Source organism: Garra rufa, chromosome 22 (assembly GCF_049309525.1).
Source record: "Garra rufa chromosome 22, GarRuf1.0, whole genome shotgun sequence".
Taxonomy (NCBI): domain Eukaryota; kingdom Metazoa; phylum Chordata; class Actinopteri; order Cypriniformes; family Cyprinidae; genus Garra; species Garra rufa.
In genome coordinates, this window is record NC_133382.1 from 23,950,724 (window position 1) to 23,972,824 (window position 22,101).

The following is a 22,101-nucleotide window of genomic DNA, read 5'->3' on the forward strand; positions in this document are numbered from 1 at the left end:
ATTCTTCTCTTTATTTTCCTATAGCAGCTAATGAACCAGAAATCCTTCCGTTTTGAAGAATAGTGTGGATAATAGATTAAGTTAGTGTTCTGGGTGAAATAAGTAGGACTGTACATAAAAAAAAAATCAGCCATTGTAACTTTTACAGTGTAGGCTTTTAGAAGCTGGTACTGCCAGGGAAAGGTCTGCACATGAGTCCTCACTCTCCGTTGTTAACAAACAGTCAGTTCACGTATGAGTATGCGCCAGCGCATTCGTCGTTATGCAACAGGAAGTTTGCGCATCAGAGAATTGTTTGCCCAGGCTGTAAACTAAAGGTAAAAAAGCTGTAAATAAAGTTAATTTTCTTGAACAGATCAATTGTTTTGCTTTATAAGACGTCAATGTATTGTAGGAGCCACGGGTATTCTTTGGTGTTGATGACGCGTCATAAAAACACTATAGCTCACCCAAAAAACTGCTGTTCATTTACTCACCCTCGGGCCATCCAAGATGTAGGTGACCTTTATTTTCAGTAGATCAGAAAAGAAGATTTTTAGCTGAAAGTGTTGTCCTTGGTGATTCATATACACTGCACTTTTTAAGTGTCAAAAAAAAACCAAAAAAAAAAACATATACACTATAAACCAAACGGAACTTGCATATTCTGCTGCTGAAAATAGTTCATTATTGTCATGTTTTGGGATGTACTATAATCAGTCGGACCAGGAAAAACATTTGGAGTACTATAGACTGACAGAAGTTAAAACAAATCAAGTAGAAAAGTGAAAAAACTGTCTGAGGAACAAAATGCATTTGTGGTTGGCTAAACTGAACCAGGATTTCCAGGGGAAGAATTTTGACAATGTTTGTGTTTGTTCTTATCATTTCTGGTCAGGTAGGTGAAATATTAGGGTAATATCTTAATTAATACTGCTCCTACATATCTTTACCAGTTATTAACTTTAGTTTGTCAAAATATTGCACCCTAGGTCCTTCTCTATATGATTAAGTAGCCACACTTTTTTCTGTGGTTTAGACAGCATAAATGAGCAGAACAACATATTCAGTAGTACATTATCTGCTTGTGTTGACATCCGAGTATCACCAATTTGGCTGTGTATCTGAGTCACTGACCAAATTGTGACATAAGTGCAAACCCTCTATTGGGGTTATGCACAACAGACTTTCGCATGCTGTTAAACAGGTCTCACCGCTTGTGGTTCAAAGTAGATCCAATAAATGATCATAACCAATGTCAGTCACATATCATTTTTTTGTATATGAGAAACTTTTAATGATCTACTAGTTGATAAACCTAGAGGACCTGGGGCACCCGTGCTTAAATAAGAGCTTAAGTTGCTCGCCAAGCTCACCCACATATGGAACTATGTTTTGGAAATTTATATTGCCTTTTTTGTTGAGAATAAAACAAATGATCATAATTTATTTTCTGTTGAATTTTTATTTTCCTTAGTGTCACCAAAATACCACATGTATCACACTCTTGTAAATAAATACCCATATTATGTAGTTCATTTTCCCATTAACCCATGTCATAATTCAGGCTGGAAATAAATTCAAATATTGGCACTAACAACTGACTGAAAAAAGGGTCGATTTTAAATGATGTTACTACTTTTATGTAACTATAGAGCGTTTTCAGTGAACATAAACAATGCCACTGTACACAACAAAACTTGCATATTTTGATGATTATTGCTGCTGAAAATGCTTAATTATTGTCATGTTTTGGGCTGTACTAATCGGTCAGACTGTGAAAAACATTTGGAGTACTATACTGCCTTACAAAGGCTAAATGCAGTAACTACGCCAACACTGAAACTGAGAAAAATGTCTTTAACCCTTTAGGCTGGATTTTGAGATCAAGATTTCAAAAGCTTGTGGCTTGAAAGGGCTTAATGATAGATATCTACTGTAAATTAGAAAAAGGTTGGGCATGACCGAAAGTTTATGTGGAGAGTAAATAAACTAATCTAATTTGCATATTATGACGTCATCAGGGGGCAGCAATCTTGAATTTCATAATATTCAGGAAATAGTAGATAGTGAATTGATGTATTTTTTTTGTCTTTTTATCCTCATTCCAAATGATCAGAAAATAGAAAACCAACAATAAAACAGGAAAAAATACTAAATTATTACTATATTACTATACAATATATAAGTAAAACTCTTGTGAACAGTAGCCTACTTTTTAATTAGTTCATCAGTAATATTCAGGAAAAAATAGATATTGAATGGCTGTTTGAACTTATTTGCACATTTATTTTTTTTGTCTTTTTATCCTCATTCCAAATGCAAACCAACAATAAAACAGGAAAAAGTTCAAAATTATTACTATTCTATATAGTAGTAAAATGCATGTGAACAACTTTTTGGTCTCTGAAACTGAAATGCAGTTAGAACTGAAATGTAGTTATTCTTGAATATGACAGGACACAGATTGCTGCCCAGTTCTGGTAAATTTATTCTGGTAAACTGCCCAGTTCTGGTAAATTTACTGATTATGCAATAAAATCCACCATCATAAAAGCAATTATATCAGTCTTTTAATTAGGTTGCCATTTTAAGGCTGACTAATTCTATCTAAATTCAGTTTTTATCATATGATCTAACGTGGTTTGCAAATTGCAGATTGCAAACACAGGCGGATTGACAGCTATTTCAATACCGTTGATGCTGGGGGCGCTCGTCTGGTTGTCACTTTGCTGAGGAGCCATAGCTAACTTTGCCTAACAATATTACTTTGCTGGAGCCAGCTAACTTTTGAAGGAATAACCGCTGTCACTACAATTGGTTTAGCTGCCTGAAATGTGGAAAAAAACATTAACACGATTATAAATCGGATTATCATTACGTTGTCAGAGTGGATAATTGCCTTCAATGGAGCTAAAATGTTTTTTTAATTTGCTACCAGCTGTTTAGTTAATGTAAAATGATTATAAAGCTGTCATTTGCATTGCTAGGAGTTAATATTTTGCTATCTTCCTTACCCGTTTTTTGGATATTGTGTAACAGCAGACCGCTGCGGTGTCAAAGCTGGGAAAACAGTGCTAGAACACAGAAACAGCACTTACAGTGGTTTGCCTTGGTATTAGTTTGGATTTTGTAGTTACTGATATTTTAACACTCTTGTTTCTCAGAAACGGGACAAAATTGAACCAGGTGACTTTGCCACTAGACACAACAGTTGTTACAAAGCCCATTTTAAGGCTTAACTCAATTTTCACCAAATATGTAGTTACTGCGCTTTGCCTTTGGATGGCAGTATAGACTGTCAAAAGTTATAACAAATCAAGGAGAAGAGTGCAAAAAACTGTCTGAAGAACAAACAGCATTTGTAGTTGGGCAAACTGAACCAGAATTTCCAGGGCAAGAATCTTGACAACATTCGTGTTTGTTCCACCATTTCCTGTCAGATAGGTGAAACATTAGGCTAATATCTTAATTAATATAATATCTTAATCTTAATTACTTCTCTGGAATTCTATGTGATTTAGCAGCTTCCAAATGTTTTTTATGTGGTTTAGACAGCATAAATTAGCAAAAAAACAAAACAAAATAATAATAATTTTTAGTAGTACATTAACAGTGCAGTCCATGTTTAAATGTGAGTATTGCCAATATGACCATGCATTCAGGTAACTGACCAAATCGTGGCTTAAGTGCAAACCCTTAAGTGTTTTTGCCTTGTTCTTATAATTTATAACAACAAAAGCACAGCAACCGATAGAGAAAACCTGTTGGTATTCTAGTTTTTAAATCTTCGTTTTGCACATTTACTCATTACTCACAATTGAATAATTTAATTGTGGCTCAAAGAAAAAATGCAATATCCTGTTTGTAAACTTTGAGTTGACGTTCGTGTTTAAACTCGTCATCTATCTGACATGACTTGAATGCACTATGTAGTCCATTTATGAGTTTTCTTTTTTTTTTATCTTCTTTTAACTAGCCATCAGTTCCTGAAGGAAATCCACAGGGAAAGTGGAACAACAACAGCACAAACACCAGTTATTATCAGTAATGGATTTTAATATTTCTGTTTTGTTGAATTAGCTGGTGTGTCTTATCTTAAAACATGACATCATGTTTGACATTATAACAGAAATCATTTCAAGCATTAAAAAAAAAGTACACAGTGTAACCTAACTCAATCTCCCAATGAGCAACAGCTCTTTATACTTTTTTTTTCTCCATCATGCTATGCATCAGTTTTTTTGGCTTTATTTAACTAATAATTATAATTACTTTTACTACAGCATATTTATGAATGTGTGCTTTTTATGAATTACATTTTTTTTAAATCTACATCTCAAAAGATGCAGAAAACAGAAATATAGGCATCGCCTATTTCAAGATAATATAAAACATACAGCTTCTGGAGAAACATTCAGTGCTGCCATTTACAGTTTAAAAAAAGATGGAGGATTGTGGGGTCCAGTTAGAGTCCAGTGATGAGTGAGAAAGGTTATGTTTAAAGTATGCAGGCTCACTGGAACAGGTTCTTCCCAAAGTCCAAAACCTAATCAGCTGCACTTTTTGCTGCAGCATCCGTAGCAGCTTTGCCGATCGCGCCGCTCAACACATCGCCAACGCCTACAGACAGAATGTATTGATCAGAGAGTCTCAAACTAGATGAATATGATAAGAGTTAGGTGTCTTTCCTATCAAAGGAAACTAAAATGTTACCTTTATGACTTCTGTCATTTTCTTTTACAGCTCCTGCCTTTTTCTTGTCTCCTCCTATTATCTGATTAACTTTCTCTTTGGCAACATCAGCTGATATAACATTTACAAGAGTTAATGATCATGTCTGTACAAAGTAAGCTGTAAATTACAGACATTACTAGCACTTCTTGTAATTCACTGAATTGCTTACATTATTTTTTTAGGTGTCAATTTCAGGTGTTTAATTTTCAAATTAAAAAGTTCAAAAGATTATGATATAAATCTCAAACTTACCAGCCTGATCGATTATCTTGTCCACCTGCCCATCCGCTGCTCCCTTGACGAAGTTCATGTTTCGTGTCTGATGTTAATCAGCAACTGCCTGTGCATCAGAGATGTGCGTACTTATAGGATGTGGTGTTTAACATTTTCACACCCCCTCCAAAATACTGGATGAGGATCACCCACTCAAACTCATCCACCTCTCTGCTATTACTCATCTCTGTCACTACATGTCTGCTTTCACCTGTTATGCATGAAAGGACTATTCAGAACTGAAGAAAGTTAAATTCATTTAATTGCTAAAACAAGACGTTGAACTTCAATATGAACCCCCTCAGAAGTGTTGTTTCTACTGTATACAGGGCATGGCATCACACCACACACACAATACTATTGAAGTACTGCCATTATAGCCTTTCACTGTTGAATTGTTGTTTGGGTGAAAACAGGGTTGTGTGAGTCATAAGGGAAGCAGTCTAAGAATTTATGTGGCAAAAGTTGAGACAAGCTGTATTCATGTTTACACTGGTTCAGTTTTTGAGATGTGCAGTATCTAATTTGATTTGTGATCATTTTCCAAAAATTTTTCTGTTTTATTTATTTTGATGCTAAAGAATGTGTTTATAGTTGGTGGGTTTGTGGAAATTTAAGTTTAAAGGAACAGAAACCTATTTAGTCTCTTTTGGTCCAATAGAGGATTTGCATTTACATCACGATTTATTCAGTCACCCGTATGCACAGCCATATCGCTGTAAACAACAGCATGAATTGCACAGATAATGTACTACTAAATAGGTTTGTGCTGTCCAAACCACAGAAAAAAACGTATGGAAGCTGCTAAATTATATAGAGAAGGCCTTAGTAAGCAGGAAAGGGCGCACTATTTTGACAAACTGCAGTTAATTGGTAGTAAAGATACATATGAGCAGTATTAATTAAGATAATAGCCTAATATTTCACCTACCTGACCAGAAATAAGAACAAACCAAATGATGTCAAAATTCTTGCTCTGGAAATCCTAGTTCAGTTTGGCCAACCACAAATGCCTTTTGTTCCTTAGACAGTTTTTGCACTCTTCTCCTTGATTTGTTATAACTTTTGTCAGTCTGTAGTACTCCAAATGTTTTTCCTGGTCTGACCGATTAGTACAGCCCAAAACATGATGATCAATGACCATTTTCAGCAGCAATAATCATCAAAATATGCAAGTTTCATTTGGTTCAGAGGCATTGTTTACTTATTTTTCCCGTAAGAGTAGCCGTCGCCATTTCTAAATTTGATGGGCCTTGCTTCCGGTCTCATCCGGAGTCCAGCTATTTTTAGCTGTACAAAACAGCTCATTTTGCTGCTTGATATTGCAAATTGATGTGTCTTACCATATTATTTTAATGTATTTTCTTAGTTATGAACACACTGGTTTATAGTGCAAACAGTTTGAACGTTTATTGCATGTTGTTATTCTTCTCTTTATTTTCCTATAGCAGCTAATGAACCAGAAGTCCTTCCGTTTTGAAGAATAAGGTGGATAATACATTAAGTTAGTGTTCTGGGTGAAACAAGTAGGACTGTACATAAAAAATTAAATAAAAAATCAGCCATTGTAACTTTTACGGTGTGGGTTTTTAGAAGCTGTTACTGCCAGGGAAAGGTCTGCACATGAGTCCTCACTCTCCGTTGTAAACAGTTCACATGTGAGTATGCACCTGCGCATTCATCGTTATGCAACAAGAAGTTTGCACATCAGAGAAGTGTTTTCCCAAGCTGTAAATTAAAGGTAAAAAAGCTGTAAATAAATTTTTTACCAAAAAAAAAGATTTTCCAAAAGATTTCTCTTGTCTTTAACTCTACTTCTACAAAAAAATTACTGAATGCACCAGGTTTGTTTGTTTTTCTTTTCAGTTCAGAAATGAGGTGTAAACTGAATCGTTATCCACCTTTTCTTTATCAACGAGGAAGCCTATGGACGAGACTTTTGGTTCATAAGCCGCTATACAGAAATAACGTGAAGAATACCCGTGTGCAGTAAAAGGTAAATCTGTTTGCACTACAAAACAGTATGTTCATAATTAAGGTAACAGATTAAAATATTATGGTAAAACAAACCAGTTTGCAATATCAAGCAGTGAAACGAGCTGTTTTGTTCAGCAAAAAAATAGCCCAAAGCCAAATATACAAATGGCCGCGCCCACTCTTATATCCTGTTTGTAAACTTTGAGTTGACGTTCGTGTTTAAACTCATGATCTATTTGACATGACTTGAATGCACTATGTAGTCCATTTATGAGATATTTATTATTATTATTTTTTAAATCTCCTTTTAACTAGCCATCAATTCCTGAAGGAAATCCACAAGGAAGTGGGACAACAACAGCACAAACACCAGTAATTATCAGTAATGGATTTTAATAATTCTGTGCAGTTTTTTTTATATAATCTGGTTTGTCTGATCTTAAAACATGACATCATGTTTGACAATATAACAGAAATCATTTCAAGCATTAAAAAAGTACTCAGTGTAAGCTAACTCAATCTCCCTCTGATCAAAAGCTCTTTTTTTATTTCCATCATGTTAAGCATCAGTTTTATTGGCTTTGTTTAACTAATAGTTATAATTACTTTTACTATAGCATATTTGTGAATGTGTGCTTTTTATGAATTAAACTGTTTTAAAATCTCCAAAGATGCAGAAAACAGGAATATAGGCATTGACTATTTCAAGATGATATAAAACAGCTTCTGGAGAAACATTCAGTGCTGCCATTTACAGTTTAAAAAAAGATGGAGGATTGTGGGGTCCAGTTAGAGTCCAGTGATGAGTGAGAAAGGTTATGTTTAAAGTATGCAGGCTCACTGGAACAGGTTCTTCCCAAAGTCCAAAACCTAATCAGCTGCATTTTTTGCTGCAGCATCCGTATCAGCTTTGCCGATCGCGCCGCTCAACACATCGCCAACGCCTACAGACAGAATGTATTGATCAGAGAGTCTCAAACTAGATGAATATGATAAGAGTGAGGTATCTTTCCTATCAAATAAAACTAAAATGTTACCTCCAGCGCCTTTCTGGTCTTTTGCACCTCCTGCCTTTTTCTTGTCTCCTCCTATTATCTGATTAACTTTCTCTTTGGCAACACCAGCTGATATGACATTTACAAGAGTTAATGATCATGTCTGTACAAAGTAAGCTGTAAATTACAGACATTACTAGCACTTCTTGATATACATTTAATTGCTTACATAAGTTTTTTAAGTTTTAAGTTTCATTTTCAAATTAAAAAGTTCAAAAGATTATGAAGTAAGTCTTAATCTTACCAGCCTGATCGATTATCTTGTCCACCTGCCCATCCGCTGCTCCCTTGACGAAATTCATGTTTCGTGTCTGATGTTAATCAGCAACTGCGTGTGCATCAGAGATGTGTGTACTTATAGGCTGTAGTGGGGGTGGGTGGACTTATAGCCACCAAGCACTGGATGAGGAACACCCACTCAAAAGAAAAAAAGAATGAGCTTTATTGCCAGGTATGTTTACACATACTAAGAATTTGTTGTAGTGACAGAAGCTCCACAGTGCTACAGAATGACAGTGACAAGACGACACAGATTATAAAAGGAACGATATACAAGTATACAAGACAGACAATGTGCAAAAAAATTAAATTTACTATCTACAGGTATATTACGTGCAAAATTTGAATGTAAGTAGGTATGTGAGTTAAATAACTGAATAATGAATAAAGAGTGTATAATAGTGTTGTATGTTCCACGATCAAGTATTCATTAGATGGATTGCCTGAGGAAAGAAACTGTTTCTGTGTCTGGCCCTTCTGGTGCTCAGTGCTCTGTAGCGCCGACCAGATGGTAACAGTTCAAAAAGCCAGTGTGCTGGATGTGAAGGGTCCAGAGTGATTTTGCCAGCCCTTTTTCGTACTCTGGATAAGTACAGACCTTGAAGGGTAGGGACGGTTGTACCAATGATTCGTCCAGCAGTCCGGACTATCCAACATAATCTTCTGAGATCAGACTTGGTAGCTGAACTGAACCAGATGGTAATTGAAGTGCAGATTCAGTGATGGCAGAATAGAACTGTTTCAGCAGTTCCTGTGGCAGGTTGAGATTCCTCTGCTGGCGGAGGAAATACAGTCACTGCTGGGTAGGGTTGCCACCCGTCCCTTAAAATACGGACAATGACTATGATTTTGAGATCATCTTTTTACACTAAAAACAACTGAGGGATTCATATGCAGCTCACAGAAGGTTCACAGAAGGTTTAAATGCTCACTGAGCTTCAGAAGAAAAAGGTTTTATTATTTGTTCTTGTGGACTTTATGGAAACATGTGATATGTGAATATCTTATTCAGGTCAATCCTAAATAAAAAATAACATGCATACTACTACGTACTAAATAAAAAAAAAATAATCCTGCTTATTTTGCTAAAATAATTAACATTTCTGCAAGGTGTATGTAAACTTTTGATTTCAACTGTATGCCCTATTTCTTTAATGATGGATTTGTTTCCTAATACAAACACACAACTTTTTCCATGAGGAGTCATGTGGATTACTTTTGATGTTTTTTAGGCGTTTGAATTCCCATTCACTGCAGAGGATCCGTTGGTGAGCAAGTCATGAAAAAAAAAAAACTCTATATCTTAGATGGCCTGAGGGTGAGTACATTTTCAGAAAAATTTAATTTTTGGTGAACTATTCCTTTAATCAATATTTGGTCAAAAGACACATAACCAGTGTTAGGAAGGTTACTCTGGAAATGTAATAAGTAGTGTAACTGATTACATTTAATTGCTTTCCTAAATTTCTAACAAATGTTTGCAACTGGTAATCAGTTAATCGACACTTTTGTAGGTTTTTCTTTTGTAAGATTGTAGGTTACATTAATTTTGTAAGTGAATTATGTAATTTTATTACATGTGTTACTTCCCAACACTGCACATTACCAAGCATGTTCAAACAGATCTGCTTTTTCTTTCATTTTTTCCCCCAATGTGTAATTGTCTCGCTAACCAGACTCAGTAGTTTGCTCTGCATACTGGGTATGTGCTGATGGGAGTGGTGGATAATTGCTTGTGGTGAGTAAATGTGTTTTGGCTTGGTGTTTGTTTGTTGAGCACTGCAGATCTTGATCCTGTAGTGCTAGATCATAAAGTACATTTTACAAGAAAATTCTAATTCAGTCTTTACTTTGAGACTTGAATTTAGTGTGTTACTTCAGGGCTCGAAATTGCAACCATTTTGGTCGCATAAGCTCTCAAAAATTTAATCTCAAATTATATTTGGGAGCATTTGTGCAAAAAATTGTTGTGGTGCGACTTCTTTACAAAACTTACCTAGTCTAACTACTGCACAGACTACTGTGAGCTGATACAGTGACAGCCTCGCCCTTCTCTCCAGCATTACATAACCAAATAAACTTCATTACATTCTTAATAAAAGGTCTCAACAATCTGCTTTTGAAGAAGTATAGCCTACTATATTTAGTGCTACAGTGCACATTCTGTCAGATGCAATTCTGTCGCCTCCATTTTAATATACTGTACAACGTAGCATACATTCAGGGGTGGAATAAATAATCGTAAAATTTACTAGCAGTTTCTGAGTGTAGACTGTTTCTGCACAGTTTTTCAGTGTATGTTGTAGTGCATACATTAACAGAAGACACTTCTCCTATCATCCTGGCAAAATCAAATTAGACACATCAGCAGAGATTTCAACAAAACTCTTTATTTCACTTATACAGTTTATAAAATCAGCTTGCCTGCTTTGATGCCAACATAAAAGTTATGTGGGACATTTGTTTGTGTGTGTGTGTGTGTGTGTGTGTGTGTGTGTGTGTGTGTTTCAGAGAGAGAAAAAAGAGACAGGCTCAAAGAACGATAGCTTGAGAAGATTGTGTTTTTGTGTTTTGATCAGCTTTGTGTGTGTGTGTGTGTGTGTGTGTAAGTGAATATAGGAGTGCTGATAAGGCAACATGCAGTCTTCAGTTTTTTGTGGCTTCAAAGAAAGAACAAACTGCAATGATAGCTTTGTCCTAGTTACCTACAGCAGACACAAGCCTGGGGTGGATCCGAACACACTGCTGAGTGACAGGACAGGGGCGGGGTTTGGGTGGCCATAATGGCAAGGCTCAATGAAGATGAAGACAGTTCTACACTTCTTAGCTTTCCTTTTGTAAAACACAGTGCCTAGAGTCAGCACAGCACAGTGCTACAGAACAGACCAATGACAAACCTTGCAATGGTGCTGTAGTATTGCTTTTACATTGCGGGCATCACAAATTCATGATCGCACACCGACTTCACATGCATTGCAACAGAATCAGGACAAAACAGAATGTGCTGAAAGATTTGATCACTTTCTATAACATCAACTCGTCCTGGCAGAACCTCATTCAATCCCAGCCCCAACCAAATCTCACGTGTACAAGCTAATGAGGAAATGCAAGTCTAGCACAGCTACATCAATACGGATAATTTTTTTTTTTTTTTTACAGTATCTATGTATACAGTATGTGTTCACATTTTGTGAATAAACATATTTGTTCTTACTCTAACAAATCACACGATAAGTCTATTGGTCAAGCACACAGTAACTCTATTCTGCACACATACTGAACTAAAGGAATGTAATGTATCTCTTAATGTACTCACAACTTGTCATTGCGTACATTGCAGCATTTTCAAGACTAAATAAATTGAAACATGGCTACGATCTCACAAAGATCCAGACGCACATTGCTACATGCCCTGATGAAATGAGATGTATTGCTTTTCTTACATTACTGGTCATGCGGGTATCTTTTTTTTTTTTTTTTTTTCTTCTTCAGCCATGCTCCCAAAAGACCACCTCGACCTCTGATATCAGCCTCTGGGCTTCACGGTTCCTGTCCATTTTTTGTGTATGTATGAGCATGTGTGTTTTAGATGAGGTGTGGATGGGTAGAGGAATGACAATAACACTTTAGAACAGCATGACGACACCACAGATGGAGAAAAGGGGAAGCGTCACACATCTAACGGCTACAGGACTCAGGTAAAGTCTCTGGTTTTCCATACAGTCACAAAAAAATATCAGTAACATCTGGAGTCTGGAAGGGGCGAGGCTTTGGAGCAGAAACTCAGAGGTGGAGAGTCAGAGGGAAGAGAGGGGACCATTTCAGCTTCAGGCTTCTGGACTAATAACCCTGATGAACAGAAAGAACACAGAGTAAGTCATTTCATAGATGGTTTAATACTGGGATTCTTATCTCTGCAGATGCATTGGACGCTTTCCATGAAGAGAGTTCAAAAGTCATTCCTTTTCCTGGTAATCCTTAGTGAAATTCAGGATTGGAGGGAGGTCAAATTAAAAAAAAAATAAGAAGGATCAAACAAAATGCATGTTATTTTTTAATTAGTACTGACCTGAATAAGATATTTCACATTAAAGACATATACATGTAGTCCACAAGAGAAAATAATAGTTGAATTTATAAAAATGACCCTGTTCAAAAGTTTACATACACTTGATTCTTTATACTGTGTTGTTATCTAAATGATCCACAGCTGGGATTTTTTTGTTTAGTGATAGTTGTTCATGAGTCCCTTGTTTGTCCTGAACAGTTAAACTGCCCGCTATTCTTCAGAAAAGTCCTTCAGGTCCCATAAATTCATTTTTTTATTGTGTTTTTGAGCCCTTTCAAATAATGACTATGATTTTGAGATCCTTCGTCCCAACTGAGGCACTCATTTGCAACTCTTACAGAAGGTTGCTCCAGAAGGAAACACGATGCATTAAGAGCCAGGGGTGAAAACATTTAAAATTTTGAGATCAGGGTAAATTTAACTTATTTTGTCCTCTAGGCAACATGTAAGTATCTTCTGTAGCTTCTGAAAGGGAAGTACTAAATGAAAAAAACGTGATACTTAGGCAAAATAAGAAAAATGTACACATCCTCATTCTGTCAAAAAAAATTACACACCTGGGTCTGAATGCATGGTTTTTCCTTATGAAGCATTAGTGAGTGTTTAAACCTGTAATAGTTGCATATGAGTCCTTCAGTTGTTCTCAGCGTGAAAAGATGGATCTCAAAATCATAGTTATTGTTAGAAAGGGTTCAAATGCACAAAAATGCTGAAAAACCAAAGAATTTGTGAAACCTGAAGGATTTTTGTGAAGAACAGCAGGCAGTTTCTGTTCAGGACAAACAAGGGGACTCATGAACAACTATCACTAAACAAAAACACAGCTGTGGATCATTCAGGTAACAACACAGTATTAGGAATCAAGTGTATGCAAACTTTTGAACCGGTGTCATTTTTATGAATTCAACTATTATTTTCTCTTGTGGACTACATGTAAACGTTTTAAATGTGAAATATCTTATTTAGGTCAGTACTAAATAAATAAAAAAATAACATGCAATTTGTATCAGCCCTCTTATTTTGATAAAATAAATGCCATTTTGCAGATTCTGCAAGGTGTATAGTATATAATGTTATAAATTTTATAATGATTAATTTAAATAATAATAAATAGTTGTAAAATATGTTATCTACATGCTACTGTTCAAAAGTTGTCAACAGGATTTTTTTTTTAATTAATTGATACTCTTATACAATATGAATACATTAAATTGATTAAAAATGGCAGTAAAGATCTTTGTAATGTTACAAAACATTACTATTTTTAATATTGCTATTCAAAGAATATTAAAAAAGGGTATCATGGTTTACACAAGCACAAGCAGCAGTTTTTGACATTGATAATAATAAGAAATGCTTGTGGTTATTTCTGATCAAATAAATGCAGCCTTTGTGAGCATAAAATACCCCAACAGTGATAATGCACCCTTTCTTGCTCTATATGATTTATCAGCTTCCATGCGTGGTTTAGACAGCATAAATTAGCAGAATAATGTATTCAGTAGTACATTAACCATGCCATCCATGCTGTTGTTTACATCCGAGTTTCACCAATATGCCCGTGCTTCCGGATAACTGACCAAATCGTGACGTAAATGCAAACCCTCTATAATGGGACACCAAAGTGAACTGTTTTCATGGAAAGTACTTTTTCCTTTGTTCTCACCTCTCCACCGTCTCCTCCTTCCATGCCTCCATGAGAGAAGTCACCCTGTGAAATACACACACCATTAACATCCAGAATACAGCTGCTTTAGTTCCATCTGGCATTCATATATTTAGCAGTGAATCTTCATATGGAGTGCAATAACAGCTTTTGTCATGTTAAACAGCCATATTAAATAACATGCAGGGATGCAGCACAGCCATGGGCCTTTAAGACACTGCCTGTGCAGAGGGACACTGTCTGTTCACTGCAGAGTGTTATGACTGCTGTCTCTGCAGGAATGGAGGGAGGGACAGAGGGATGTAATAAACGATGGCCATGAAGTTCCAGTGGAAGATGAATGCAGCTGGCAGGCACATCTTCTCCTCTGTCTCTATTTGTTCTGTCTCTGCAGTACGGCTGTGCTGAACTCTTCTGCTGAGTCACTGTCAGGTCCAGACACTCTGTCATCCTCAAATGACTTAATTCAATCTCTTTCTTCTCTGCATCCCCAACCAAATCTTTCCTTACAGCCCCTGAAATCAGCACAATATGCTGTGTGCAACCTATTTTACTTTTATCAAACATACTTCAAAGTTAAACAGGCTATTCAACAAAATGTTGCAATCTGCAACATATGCCAAAAAAAGAAAAGGGAAAGTCATTTCCAGTAATATGTGCTTACATTTTCAAGATTTTGAAGACAAACATCTTGTGTACTTGAAGTAATACGTTTTAGATAAGCCATCATTCCAACATGCACAATGTCCAAACATTTAAAAAATTCATATTAGTGATTTTTCTTTCCCCAACAGTATTTTCAAGAGGAGAATCGGCAAGTAGCAAGAATATTGCACAGGAAAAAACAAAACCATGCATCCACGAGCAGTCAGAAATGCAGAATGCAATGGCACATTGCCATTGATAAGCTGCCTAAGGATGTGTAAGTGCAACTGTTCAGCATTATTAACTTGGTGAGTCATATTTTATTGTATCAGTTCTGTCCTGTCAGAACATGTGCCCTGTTAGAAGCTGAGTTATTTTTATGATAGAGTTCCCAGGCTGTTAGTTGATGTTAGTTGGGAATGAGAGATAAAAAGGAAAGCCATACTTTATAAGAGGTAAATATGAGGACAGATCTGTCATTTGCTTGTCATACAAGTCACCCACATGTGAATATTTAGTAAATATTTGCTTCTCTGTGATGGTATTTGTGTAGCATAAATTACACTACCAGTCAAACATTTTTGAACATTAACGTTTTTGAACTTTAATGTTTTTAAAGAAGTCTCTTCTGCTCACCAAGCCTACATTTATTTGATCCAAAGTACTGCAATAACAGTAAAATCTTGAATATTTTATATATAAAATGAATATTTTTACTATTTAACTGCTTTCTATTTGAATATATTTTGAAATTGATCAAAATTGATCAAAGCTAATTTGTCAGCATTATTACTCCAGTCTCATGATCCTTCAGAAATCATTCTAATATGCTGATTTGCTGCTCAAGAAACATTGTTTTATTATTATTATCAATATTTAAAACATTTAAGTACATTTTTTCAGAATTCTTTGAACAAAAAGATCCAAAGATCAGCATTTATCTGAAATAAAAAGGCTTTTGTAACATTATACACTATACCATTTAAAAGCTTAATGTCTGTATAATAATAAAGACATTTATAATGTTACAAAATATTTATATTGTAGATCAGTTCTGATCAACTGAAACTTTCTATTTATCAAAGAAACCTGAAAAACCTCTACTCAGCTATTTACAACATAATAATAATAATATTAATACATTTATAAGCAGCAAATCAAAATATTAGAATGATTTCTGAAGGATCATGTGACTGGGGTAATGATGCTAAAAATCAGTTTTGAAATCACAAGAATAAATGACATTTTAAAATATATTCAAATAGAAAACAGCTATTTTAAATAGTAAAAATATTTCGAAATTTTACCGTACTTTGGATCAAATAAATGCAGGCTTAGCGAGCAGAATAAACTTGTTTAAAACATTAAAAATCTTTTGACTGGTAGTGTATTTTTGCTGTCAAGTGAATAAAAATCACTGCAGTCTATTTATCATCTGCTCCAGTGTTGTTGTTAAAACTAACATTATTAATAATAGTTACGTTAATTAAAATGAAGCTAAAATAAAATATCAGATAAAAATCTTAAACTTAAAAAAGAAAACTTGGCATTGGTAACTAAGTACTAAAATTACTAAAACTATAAGGAAAATAAAATGAAAGCTAAATAGAATTATAAAACTAGAAAAAAATAGAAAAATAAAACAAGGAAATACTAAAATGTAAACTAAAATGAAAATGAAAACAATATACAAAAATAAAAGCTAAATCAAAATATTAATACATAATATAAATCACCACAAAACCACAAAACCAGTCATAAGGGTCAATCTTTTTAAAACTGAGATTTATACATCTGAAAGCTGAATAAATAGGCTTTCCATTGATGCATGGTTGGTTAGGATAGGACAACATGTGAAAGAGATTCAACTATTTGTAAATCTGTAATCTAAGGGTGAAAAAAATCTATATATTGAGAATATCATTTTAAAGTTGTCCAAATGAAGTTCTTAGCAATGCATATTACTAATCAAAAATTAAGTTTTGATATATTTACAGTAGGAAATTAACAAAATATCTTAATGGAACATGATCTTTAATGTTTTTTGTATAAAATCGATAATCTTGACCCATACAATGTTACAAATATACCTGTGCTACTTAAGACTCGTTTTGTGGTCCAGGGTCACAAATAACACTGATCTGCTGAAACTTACTGAACACAATATTAGCTCATTAAACTTGATTGGAACTGACGGGAATTCGGGTAATCAATGAGTTAATCAATGCAGCCATTCTTTCTCATTACGCACAATGAGAGAATGACTCCAGCGGGGATTGAATGAAGGTAACTGAGCTCTACTGTTATAGGGATGGTTGCGCACATTCACCCCATCAGTGTGGTGAGATACAGCAGTCAGCTAACATATGCAGCATGAAGTATATATGCCACATTCACAGGCTATATACTAGCACATCTCTCTCTACAAACCAAATCAACCATTCCCAACCCCAATAAATAAGCACCTCATATAAAGCCTCATCCTGTTAACAGCACAATTGTAAACAGGGAAAAACAAATAGAATATGTTAGACACAAAATACCAGTATTTACACAGTACTACACAGTATTAAACAAAACAGTTTTAAAGTCAAACAGATGTTAAGTTTGTGGTCTAACCTCAGATTAGACAGAGGTCCCTGAGGCTAGACTTGAGTCATTTAAATCTAAATGAACATCTTTAAAATGCAGTACGCAAAAAATAATGTGGTAATTAAAAGATAGGAGTTTAATTGGATTTTTGGGTTAACTAAAAGGAGAAAGGGCGACATCTAGTGCTGGTGGAGAAGAGAATAAACGCAGGCACTCACCGGATTGACTAGGCCAGTTGATGCACCCACATTCTCCAGGCCCTCTACTGACTTCTGTCCAGCTTCATTAGCGCTGCCTACCGCTGTTTCACCGACAATATTCGCCTGGTCGGTGGTCCTCTGGGCAACTGTTTGGGGGTTGATATTACAGAAAGTGAAGGATTTCTCAATTCTCAGTTTCTATTCTCTAAAGATGAACACATATTCATTTCTCACCTGTGTTTACGCCTGACACCATTCCCTCTTTTGTCTTGTTGCCTGAAACATGAGAAATAAACATGAAACGTACTTCCGAAAATTGCGGCTTGAAACAAAAACAGCTAACGAATTCCATAAATAGAGGCAAAGACATCCTAGTTATGGATATTCTGTCAACTTCTGATGTGTGGTCATAACAATTGACAATATTTTCAGAACAGCATTTTTTTTTTCTTTAAGAACACTGGATAGTTTACTGTCCACAGAGTCTGTACATAGAGTCTACCATATTTCACAAGTGAAAACAATTAAAAATATGTAAAACAGAATAAACATTAACAATATACACAACAGATTTTCAAAAATATGCAACATACTTGAGACACTGAGACATAAACATCTATCTATCTATCTATCTATCTATCTATCTATCTATCTATCTATCTATCTATCTATCTATCTATCTATCTATCTATCTATCTATCTATCTATTTATTTATCTGCTTGTTTAACTATGTAAGAAGTCTTTACTGTCAGTTTCTAAACTTAATGTATTTTCTGAATAGCAATATAAAAAAAAAACACTGACATAATTGTCATATTTAGACTGTTTTTCTGTCTTAGTGACTAAAATATGTTGAGGCTTGATAGCAATATAGTCTAATCATTTAAACTTGTTTATGTGTCTATTCACAGATGACAGAGGACTATACGGATCTATGCAAATAAGGAGAAATTCCAGCAGCACTTCAACGCAGATAAGATACCAAAATGTGACCCTGGACCACAAAACCAGTCTTAAGTAGCACAGGTATTTTTGTAGCAATAGCCAAAAATACATTGTATGGGTCAAAGTTATAGATTTTCCTTTTATGCCAAAAGTCATTAGGATATCAAGTAAAGATCATGTTCCAAGAAGATATTTAGTACATTTCCTACTGTAAATATATAAAAACGTAATTTTTGATTAGTAATATGCATAGCTAAGAACTTCATTTGGACAACTTTAAAGGTGATTTTCTTGATATTTAGATTTTTTTTTTGATTTTCAAATAGTGGTATCTCAGCCAAATATTGTCCTATCATAACCAACCATACATCAATGATGTTAAAATTATGACTAGTTTTGTGGTCCAGGGTCAGAAGAGTTTGTCTATAAGTCTTAACCTCATCTATTCTAGCTGTCATCAAGCATATAAGGATTCGTCACATAGATTTTGTAATATTTAGATTCAAACTGCTTCCGTATTACTCTGTCTTTCATTTATACTATTAGCAAATGTATACAATACTATTGCATTAGTCTGTCCATCTCTATTCTTAGAGTTCTCTTCTCTCTCTCTCGCTTTCTTTATGCGAAAGCTCAGTTTTGTATAGTTTCAGCATGGCTGAGCACATCTGCTCTTGCGTTCTTTCTGCATGTACCTTAAAGCTCTTTTTATCAAAGCACAGTTTTTCCTTTTCAAACCGACTTTCTGGATGAATCTGAGCTGCAAAATAAAGCGTTTGCACCATCATTTGCAGTTGTGGAGATCTCCACTGCGTCAGTGATGATGACGACACTGCATCTTCAGGACATCCAGTTCTGGATCAAAGGCCTTTCATAGTATCAAAAGCAGTAGCTTTTACACTCTCAAACGAAGGGTGCCTTCGTAACAATCAACCTGAGTAATGACTGCACGCTCTAGTGGACATAATAAGCACTCTGAAGCCAATACATGCACTAGATTAGAGTGAGGCCTGCGACCTCACAAGTGACCTTGGTGGAGAATTGCTTATGAAGGTTACAACACACCCAAATGCATGCTGGGTTGATTGTTGATCTGATTGGATTAGATGAGATTACCACAGTCAGGTTCATCAAGGAGTGTTTTCTGCAACACTCTACGCCGTTGAATTCTACACAGTCATGGTTTCATGCCCAGTTGTTTGTAGTTTGTATTTTCTGTCATGTTCTCTTTACGCCATCTGTTCGTTTCTGTGCCGATGAGCATAAGCAGACGCTATGGGGCTGCAAGCCTATGACATAACACTTGAGCACTGCACCTCATTTCCCCATCTCTCTCTCTATCTCTCTCAATGGCGGCATAGGGGGATGGTGAGGGTTAGTCATCACAGTCCACTCACAACCAGGCAAATCCTGCTGCATCGGCACACACGACGCAAGGAGACGGGAGCGCAGAGAGGGAGGGAGTAAATGCTGCAGTGCTCAGCTGATCCGCTCTATATGCCCCCCCTTACTTTCTCACTCGTTCACATGCACATAAACAACACTTTATAGTGCGTGCGGGACGATGTAGTGTCCCGAGTGTTGGTTGATGAAGTTGGAATTATTATATTGTAGTGGACATGTAGTTCTAACATTCACATGCACATGAATGCATGGAGAAAATGTTTCAAAAAGAGCCTAAAATGCATTTCTGCGGTGTAGTGCACTGCATGTTTATGCATTAATATTCAATTTTAAACTACTGCTTGTTACACTTTTAATAGCATGTGTAATAAGCATTCTGGACTTTAGAATTAAATAAAATAAAAGCTAATAATTCAAATTAGGTGCAAGTCATTAGTGTGCATGGTGTAAAATAAATATTTACATTTATTTATTTAATTATGAAGTTCATCTGAAATATTAGTGCACATTCGTGTCAATGTTTTTATGAGATTTTACCTTGTCCCGTCCAGGTCTGCACTCCCATCACTCTCTTTTTCACCACACCCCAGATTTTGTTCCCTGCACCGTGTTTTTAACATTCGCAGCTGCTTCTATTTAAACTCTCACAGTTCCTCAACAAACTAGAGCACAACCTCACTGAGACCCTCCTCTCCTGCACACACATACTAATGGAATGCAGACTCATCCATCACATCTGCATTAAATCTATTGGGAATAATTGCGGAGACCTTTACAGAAAGCAGCTATTATTATCACTGTCAATGCTGCATCATTTTACCCTGCGTGAGACACACACACACACACATAGAGACAGACATAAAAGCAGCAAACATCTGCACTTACCCACATACATGACCCCTTCTTTGGTCCTTAGAGCTGCCTCTTCGACTCCAGCTTTAGTTTTCTCTGCGGCGGCCACCACTCCTTCCTTGGCCATGGAGAATCCCTTCATTAGAACATCCATCCTGGACGTTGAGCTGGACGATTGTGCTCTGCAGACGGACTGGGCCTGGCAGAATTTGCGAGGGTTGAGGGCGTCTGTCTATATGCTGAAAGTTGTAGATGGCAGGAAGAGAGGAATGTAGAGAGATTTTTTAGAGATGTAGAGATGTGCTGGGACAGACGGATGCACAGACACTGTGGATGGAAAGCAGTGGAATGAGAGAGAAAGAGAGGAAGAGAGAGAGAGGCGAGCAGGCGCAAGAGAACAGGATGCAGAGAGACAGAACCTGCTGGATGCTGCAGTGCATTTAAGTCGCGCTGCGGCTACAGCCCCCACCCACACCACCACCCCCCCCCCCCCTCCTCCACACACACACACACACACACACACACACACACACACACTCACACACACACACACACTCACTCACTTTCGCACAGAGCAGACACGCACTGCCTCTCACAGCAATGTCGAACAGACTGATTACATATTTATTACGCTCTAGCCAGCAGTGCATTAAAACCAGATGCTTCGTACAATTATTGCCATCCTTTTGCACCTTGGGGACAAATGCGTCCTGCCTCACAGCCTGGTTGTTTATTTCTTTATTTTTGGGAATTTATTTTTTGCAAAGATTCGTATCTGTCCTATTAAAATAAACACTTAACCATTACCACAGTAAATGAAGAAAATTACCACTACAACAGTACAAATATATTAGTGTATTATGTATATATTACATATATGTGGGTATATGATATACTGTAATGTATATATGTAAAAAAAAATATATTCATATATACACACACATATTTGTGTAAAATGTAAATTTGTTATTTTATTATGTGAGTATATATATGTGTGTGTGTGTGGTGTATATTTAATAATATATATAGTTTATCTGTGTCTAATTTGTATCTAATGTATTATAATTGTTAATTTGGTAAAAAAAAATATATATATATATATATATATATATGTGTGTGTGTGTAAATATAATTATAGCATGTTAATACAATATATCATATATTCACCTTTATTATGAGGCTATATTAATATAATAACTTGTATATGTTATAATAATATGTTAAAATATATAAATATCTAAACATAAATTACTACATTTATATATAATTATATGTAAATATATATAATATAAATACATACAATATTTTGCTATATAAATATATTTTTATATGTGTGTGTGACACATAATGTATAAATAAGGATCTAAAATGTATTTTCATATAAATGTATGCAATATTATTTATAGTATATATGTATTGTATATTTG

General features: G+C 35.5%; 1 protein-coding gene and 1 long non-coding RNA gene across 3 annotated transcripts; both read right to left on the reverse strand.

The window, feature by feature from the left end:
- Positions 1 to 7,342: 7,342 nt before the first annotated feature.
- LOC141298482 (uncharacterized) lies at positions 7,343 to 8,353 on the reverse strand. Its single transcript, XR_012341595.1, has 3 exons — positions 8,266 to 8,353; positions 8,004 to 8,090; positions 7,343 to 7,910 (listed from the first exon to the last, which is right to left on the reverse strand). It is a non-coding gene; the product is annotated as an uncharacterized lncRNA (long non-coding RNA).
- Positions 8,354 to 10,670: 2,317 nt separating this feature from the next.
- sncgb (synuclein, gamma b (breast cancer-specific protein 1)) lies at positions 10,671 to 21,104 on the reverse strand. 2 transcript variants are annotated; one of them, XM_073828575.1, is made up of 6 exons: positions 20,708 to 21,104; positions 17,707 to 17,748; positions 17,491 to 17,618; positions 17,146 to 17,163; positions 14,036 to 14,080; positions 10,671 to 12,149 (listed from the first exon to the last, which is right to left on the reverse strand). In XM_073828575.1, the coding sequence occupies exons 1-6, from the start codon at positions 20,826 to 20,828 to the stop codon at positions 12,141 to 12,143; spliced, it is 363 nt and encodes a 120-aa protein (XP_073684676.1). In that variant the 5' UTR covers positions 20,829 to 21,104; the 3' UTR covers positions 10,671 to 12,140. The 2 variants fall into 2 exon arrangements, with proteins under 2 accessions (XP_073684676.1, XP_073684677.1); XM_073828576.1 differs by lacking the exon at positions 17,146 to 17,163 and having other exon boundaries at positions 20,708 to 21,100.
- Between the last annotated feature and the right edge of the window lie 997 nt (positions 21,105 to 22,101).